General features: G+C 50.0%; 1 protein-coding gene across 1 annotated transcript in view; it reads right to left on the bottom strand.

The window, feature by feature from the left end:
• Positions 1-2,983: 2,983 nt before the first annotated feature.
• DHX8 (DEAH-box helicase 8) overlaps positions 2,984-7,397 on the bottom strand; it is a 37,805-nt gene continuing 33,391 nt past the window's right edge. The window contains exons 19-23 of the mRNA XM_007955191.2: positions 5,940-6,077; positions 5,220-5,348; positions 4,844-5,040; positions 4,192-4,371; positions 2,984-3,203 (exon numbers count right to left, since the gene is read on the bottom strand). Coding sequence (XP_007953382.1) covers positions 2,984-3,203; positions 4,192-4,371; positions 4,844-5,040; positions 5,220-5,348; positions 5,940-6,077 — 864 coding nt within the window. The remainder of the gene's footprint in view (positions 3,204-4,191; positions 4,372-4,843; positions 5,041-5,219; positions 5,349-5,939; positions 6,078-7,397) is intronic.

The following is a 7,397-nucleotide window of genomic DNA, read 5'->3' as shown; positions in this document are numbered from 1 at the left end:
TCAGCAGGGTCTTGGCCTGCGTGAAAAACATGTGCTTTGTGATGGCACTTGCTCCCCACGTGTCCACATCCACCCCAATGGTGTGTGCAGTCTGCCACCCTCTCCTCCCCACTTAATGTTGCTGTTTGGGGACGGACAACTGCTGCTGAAGTTGGGGACAAGGGTTTGTATAGCGAGGATTATCCTTAGTTGATCTGAGAATGGGCTAAAAGAGAAAGGTACCCTGGCAAGAGGGTGTGGGGAGAGATCCCAACAGGCCCTGGGTTCCGGCCAGTGAAGGACAGGAACTAGATCCTCAGAGGAGTGGGAAACAGGGCGAGGCCTGGGAATGGAAGGAAAACAAGAGGGCCAAAAGTGGTGGGAGTCCGATAGTAGCAGGGTAGCTGAGGAGGTGGCAAGGGCAGAGTGGGCAGTGGTAACAGGCGCTCTTCAGTTAAGTCAGAACCAGGCTGGGGTTGGGCCTGACCCTTGTTAATGCCCAAACCACTCCCACTGAGGAGGCAGGTCTACAGCAGCCCTTGAGGAAGGCATGTCTGTTGAGGATTGCTAAAACAACATCAACTCACCATTTAGAACAAAGAAAAATTGATTTAAAACACAGGTTTTAAAAAATATATATACAATTTAATTCCACAGGAAAGCCAGGCTATCATGGGGGGAGGTGGAAGCATCAGGTGTTAAGTACACACATGTAAGTTAGCAGCATCAAAGGGAGCTGTCCACAGGCTCCAAGACATGTACTGAGCCCTGCCCTGTTTGTTAATAAGCCCCTCCTGAGCTCTGCTCCAAAGGAGACAGCTATAGCAGCCCACCAGGAAATTCTTGGGGCTGTACAAGGGAGCACCGAAACAAAACCGTGCTCCAGGCTGGCAGAAGTTAAACTCTGGACCAAGAAGCCTGACCCAGCAGTAGAGCTTGCACAGGCCCCGTGAGGACTGTCCCCTGACTCACTTACACAAACAAGTACAGACTCAGCATTTGGATAGGAGCCGGCAACTCCTGAGGTCATGCTCCTGCTGGGTTGGGGTGAACAGTATGCTTTCATGGCCAAGAAGATTCGAGAAGCTGGTCAGGAGTCCCCTCTTCTCCCCAGGCAGGCTCGGCTGTGCTCCAACACTGCTGTTTCTGATGCAGTCTAAAGCTCAGACCCCCACCATGTTGTCAACAGCAGAGAAGTGACTCCCGTTCCTGGGGAGGGATGTTCAAGGAACACCCAGAGTTGGAGTCTTTTATTCTGCTCACCTAACCCAGAAAGATGACCCACCCTACAGCCTCTCTCCCTTGGCCTGTGGCAATCCCAAATCCCCCTTCTCAGGACAGTGATCCCAGAGGAGCCCACATGGGCAGTACTGGGCGCTTGGGCTGCTTTGCCCAGTTTGTTGCTGAACTGGGGAGACCTGGGCTAGAATTAAGATTGGGGAGCTGGTGCCCAGCCCCACTTTCCTTTCAGTTTCATTTTCCTGTCTCTGCAATCTCCACCCGTGTAACAATGCCTCAATTGCTGGCAGGGGCTGACAAGGAGCACACTCGCAGTCAGGCGCCCACTCAGCATAATGAAGGGCAGGGATCTGCAGTCAGCAGCCTCCCTGGCCTATATTCTTCTCCGTTGGGTTCTCCTCGGACCGTCTTTAGGGTAGTTTATTTGCTGTCCAGTGACAGGACACATTCCTTTATCTCCCAGAACACTGTATAGTCTCTTTTTGTCTTTATGCCATTTCAGAATTTAGTGGCACGGGAGATGCCTTCACAGGGGATGTGCCCGATCCCGGGGGGCTCCTCTACCAGCTGCACAGGTGCAGCAGCGCCCCAGCCTGGCCAGGCAGCCTGTCTGTCTACTTCTCCTCCAGGTCAAAAGCCCACTCAGGAATTGTGAGAGGAGCAAGAAGAGGTGGCTACTCCCCAACCACTCGGAGAGAGTTCAGAAAAAAACCACCAAGGACCAGATGCTGAGCAGCACACACCAGCAAACTTCCTCTCAGAGGTGTTATGCTGGTTTTATGTTTGGGGCAGTGAGGGGTAGGGGAGAGTGAGAGGCTTGGACCATAAAAACCCTTTGTTGAAGTCCACAGAGGACTTCAGGGGGGAAAATAAGCAAAATAAAAGCTGTGCCCATCACTTAGCATAAGGAAATCGGACACATTGCTACTTGTGAGTGTGGGTAGGGGAAAAGGGCGAGGGAAGGAGGGGAGGCCTTCTGTATCCTATATCCAACATCTGTAACCACTCAGGCCCCAGACGAAGTGCTCCATGGAGTGGATGTGGTTAATCACAGGCACTCCGTTGGCCCAGCCAGGGTAGCACCAGTGCTGAAAGATAAGAATGGACGTCTGGGCTGTGTGTCACATCCGAGCGCCAAGAGGCCAGTGGCTCTGGTTTCAGGGGACTCTCTGCCATATGCACTAGAGCCACAGATACTAAATCACCCTCATCCTGAGCCCAGGCCAATATCCTAACCTTTCAGCTCAAAGAAACAGCCACAGAAAGCCATTTTTGTTTCCTAAAGAAAACAAGTATTTCCAGAAGGTTAAGCCAAAGTACAGGGGCTGGTAAGTTGGCAGGAAGTGGGAGCCGATGCTTTAGATGGGCCTCGTGGTGCCCTCCTCCAGAAAGCAGCAGCTGGGCAATCAAGGCCCTGAGTCCATGTGTCTGACACTTGAGGACTCTCCCTTCCCACCCCAGGGCCACCGGAGTTGCCTCTTTCTAGGAGATGATGCAATGATCCCCATATTGGCTGTAAACCCCCAACTGGCCCCAGTGACTTGGCACAGTGAGGGTGGGAAGGTCTGGCCAAGTCTAGGTTATATTCCTGTTTCTATTTATCACCAGGGAAGAAATGAGGAAATGAGAGTCAAGTTTAGGCAATGTCCAGTTAGGATGCTCAGTCACAGGACAGCTGTATTCTCAGGGCCAGGTTTTCATCATTAAGAGTAAGTCCAAGCCCAGGTTGCTGCTGCAGGAGAGGCCAACAGACAAGCGTTGCCTTTCAGCGCCGCCGGAAGGCCCGGGATATTCGCCAAGCGTTGGGCTCCTCGTAGCGGTTGTACAGGGGCTCGAGACGCTGCTGCTTCTTCTGCTTGCTTAGTTTGGTCGGGTCAGAGACCTTGAAGAAGGCCGGGGCGAACTCCACAAGCCACCTGGGATCGATGGTGGTGACCTCACGCATGTACTCCTTCGTGGTCAGCACCAGCTCATGGTATACCACCCTGAGGAGAGACAAGATGGGGTTCAAGTCTCCCACCCAGGCCCCACTCCACAGGCAGCCTGGTCCACAGTGGGCCACAGCTGTGCATTTCACCCTTCCACCCATCCTGCCTGACCTCTCAGGAGACCACAGCTCCTCTTTATGATGCCCAACCCAGTGCTGAGGAGCCCAGATGCCTCTAGCTACAGGAAAGCTGTCAGGATGTGTTCACATCCTGGTTCTGGCTCTAACTAGTTAAGTGACACAGAGCCAATCATATCCCTTCTCTGGACCTCAGTTTCCTGCTCTGTAAAATGGGAGGGCAGTTTTTCAGATTGTCTCTATAGGCCCTAGGACCCTGAAGAGGGGCCTCAGAAGCTGCCACAAAGGGATGAAGAAGGCCAAGCAGGCAGCAATCTGTATCTGCAACCCTTTTCCCACTAAGACAGCATGGTGGTTTTGTATCTGTGTTCTAGGTACGATGTCAAATTTTAATGTTTACAAAAGAAGTTTGATAACCACCTCAGGTGGTGATCTCTGGTGGCGTAGTGCCTAAGGCAAATGCTAACTGCTAACCAGAAAGCTGGCGGTTCAAACCCACCAGCCACTCTGCGGAAGGAAGACTGGGCAATCTACGTCCATAAAGATTTACTGCTTTGGAAACCCAAAGGGGGTTGCTATGAGTTGGGGTTGAGTCGACATCAGTAACTGTTGTTTTTTTTTTTTTCGGTAGGTGATCTCTAAAATCCTTCTAGCTCCAGCCCCTCTGATTTTCTTTCTTTCAACAGGGACAGATACTGCACCTAATTCAGGGTAGGTGAAGACACAAACGCACAGCACCAATGGATTTAAAAACAAGGCGCTTCTCTAGAAGGCTTAAGGTCTCAGGAGGTTAGCTGGGAATAGCTGAGGGGCCTGGGACTTTCCTAGAGAAAGTAGGCCCCAGGGGCTGGGTCACCATCAGGTTCTCTCTGCCCAGAACAGGACCAGCCCTGGGCCTGCCCACCTACCATTCCGGCTGTCTGTTGAAGAGTGCACTGGAAGGATGGATGTAGACCACCTGCTGGTCGATCAGTGTCCGGTAGCCCTCTTGTGGATCCTTCTTGGCAGCATTCCGGAAGAAACCACTGCAGATGGCCTTCTGTACTCGGACTGTGGACTTGCCACACGAGACCACATCCAGCTTGTGTCTATTGGGAGAACAAATCAAAAGGAAAAAGCTGTAAGACTGGTCTGCTTTCGGAGCTTCTATCTTCCCAAGTAATGGGGATCAATGCCCCCCATACTGGGGTCCCCAGCACCTTCCTTCCAGCCCTAAGTGTACTACAGGGGCAGCCTACGCAGTGGGCCGGATGAAGGCACTAAGAGCCAGATGGTTGGCTTAGGCAAGAGTTGAACTCCAAATAATAACGTACCAGAGACTTATACACAAAGAGCATTTTTCAACAACTAATAAATCATCTTCCTCTCAGAAACTTTCTAAAGTTTCTCCCTGGGGAGAGGAAGCATGACAAGCATGCAGAAGCTGGAGGGAAGGGGTTATATAAGGAGCAGGAGCACAGGGGCCTGCAGCTGTATGGGCAGGGCACACAGAGACGGCGCATGACGCTTAAGAAGGTTCAACCCAATGCAGGGAGGGCCACCAAAGGGTCACCCACTCACCTGTCCATTATCCCTAACATCTGCTTGCGGATGTCCTGGGCCCGGCGCAGGGAACGAGCCTGGATAAAGTTCTCATAGCACCATGGGTTGGAGAACTTGTTGTTCTTCCAGGAGTTGTATACAGCCAGCAGGGTGAGGTGGTCCCCTTCAGTCTGATGGAATTTGGCCTTCTTCTGATCTGCGAGGGCTTGTTTATCCTGCCAGGCAATGGGACAGGGGATCATTTTCCACTCAACAGTTACTAACTGAACATCTGACAGTTCCAGGGAACCTACAAGGACAGCTAAAGTGTCCACTTGAGGCATTACAGTGGTACTGGGCTGACTTCACCCAACTTCACTGCACCCCCGTCTGAACGCAGGTCTCAACTCCCTACCTTCGGCCTGTAGAAAACATTCTGCACAGACAGCATGGACACGATGGTCAGCATTTCCTCACTGCATCCCAGATGCACAGACATGATCAGCATTTTGCACAGCATGGGCTCCAGGGGGAACTCTGCCATCTAGAGGGAGAAGAAGAAACTACAATTGCTTCTGTGTGGAAGACGCATCTGGACTGGCCAGGGTAGGAACCGTTGGAGCGGGTAATGGGCCATAAGAGATTTCCCCCAAGCACGTCTTCCACAATCATGTAGGATGCCTGTCTCTATCATAAGCATGTTGGGTTTTATTTTTCTTTCCTAAATAAAATCCAATGGAATGTCTGTGACCAAGATCACAGCTACTATCGAGGCAGGTGGGAATTTTGCAGGTAACTTTTGTTTACATTTGCCAAAACTCACTGGACTGTGCACCAAACGGATACATTTACTTTGAACCAATTTTACTGCAATTAAACTAAAAAACTGCTCAAAAAAAATAGTAAGTATAGACTCAATAAAGTATTCCAAGGCAAAACTGTAGATAGAATTCCTTTTTATGTAGAGAAAAAACAGTTTAAAGTGACAATGGGAAACTCGGGTTAAAAACAGGCACCTAGAACTCTATTCAAAGCTTATCCTGCACCTCGGAGCTTGATTTTGCACAGACCAAAGGATACAGAAGGCTGGCCAAGGAATCCTCCCCAAAGTACTGGAAGTTAAGTCTGTCCCTACCCTGCGGCCCAGGCGAGTGAGCAGACCCTCATCATCCAGAGCCCCCAGCGTGTACAACTGCTCCATGGCTGTGATCAAGGTTTCCATTGGTGGGGCATCCATAAAGTCGAAGGACAGCAGATCATTGATGCCCATGGCCTAGAACAGAGGGAAGAATAAGATGGGAGGGTCAGCCTGCTGGCTACAGTCACCAGTGAGGGAGGCTACTTGGCATTTTCTTTCCTGTTTTTCCCTTCAGTTAGGAAGACACTGGGGAGGTTAGCAGGCCAGGGCCACACAAAACTCAGACTATTGGAAAGCAGGTAATTTCTCAGGAAACTTTAAAAAACACAGCCTCAAAATGACAGCACACTGGCTCATCCTCCCTCTCACATACTTCATTTCTGTTGGGTCATCAGACGCCTAATACCATGTTAGGTGGGAGGGCCTCTCACATACTTAATTTCTATTAGGCCATTAGACGCCTAGTACCACGTTAGGTGGGAGGGACAGAAAGATGACTAAGATATGGTCCCTGCTCTCAAAGAATTCACAGTGGTTGAGAACCATGCCACCAAACCACAACATAGTGTGAGCTACGTGCCTGGCACAAAGCAGGCAATCAGTACATGTGTACTAGCTAATGTGATGAATAAAAAAAAAAAAAAAAGAATGAGCAACTATCAAGTGTGTAGAAAGGGTGATGTAGCAGGACCTATGCTTTCTATTTCTTTCCCATAAAGTGACTGTGACTATAAACACAGCAGGTGTTCAATAAATGCTTATTGTATAAATAACAACTACAAAGAATTATGTTAGTAATCACTAAGGACTGTGCTGAATGCGTTTACTGGCATTATCTCATTTATCTTTACAACAGACACTATTTAAAAAAAAAAAAAAAACTCACTGCCATCGAGTCAATTCTGACTCACAGCGACTCTCACTGGTTTCCACGGCTGTAATTCTTTATGCAAGTAGACTGCCTCATCTTTCTTCCATGAAGTGGCTGGTGAGTTCGAACCACCAACCTTTTGGTTAACAGACAAATGCTTTAACTATTACACCACCAGAGCTCCTTATAGACACCACTGTTGCTGTTGCTGCTGCTGTTGTTGTTGTTAGGTGCCATCAAGTCGGACCCGACTCATAGTGACCCCTCCTTGGGTTTCCAAGGCAGTATCACCATGGAAGTAGATTGCCCAAGCTTCCTTCCAAGGAGTGGCTGGTGGGTTTGAACCGCCAGCCTCCTGGTTAGCAGTCAAGTGCCTTAGGCACTACGCTACCAGAGCTCCCACAGACACTATTAGCAGCACCCTTTTTATGAGGAGAACATAGAACTGAGGTCAGAGAGAGCAGATAAACTGGCCCAAGGTCCAAGAGCTCGGAGCAGAACTGTGAGCCGTTGGATGTTCCCTATTCGTGCTTCAGGGGCTGGAGCGAGTTTTTTCCTGAAGCTCTGTATTAGCCTCCCTTACA

The sequence above is a fragment of the Orycteropus afer genome, unplaced genomic scaffold, assembly GCF_000298275.1.
Source record: "Orycteropus afer afer isolate SDZICR_OR568_19922 unplaced genomic scaffold, OryAfe1.0 scaffold00495, whole genome shotgun sequence".
NCBI lineage: Eukaryota > Metazoa > Chordata > Mammalia > Tubulidentata > Orycteropodidae > Orycteropus > Orycteropus afer.
This window is presented reverse-complemented; position numbering and strand designations above follow the sequence as displayed.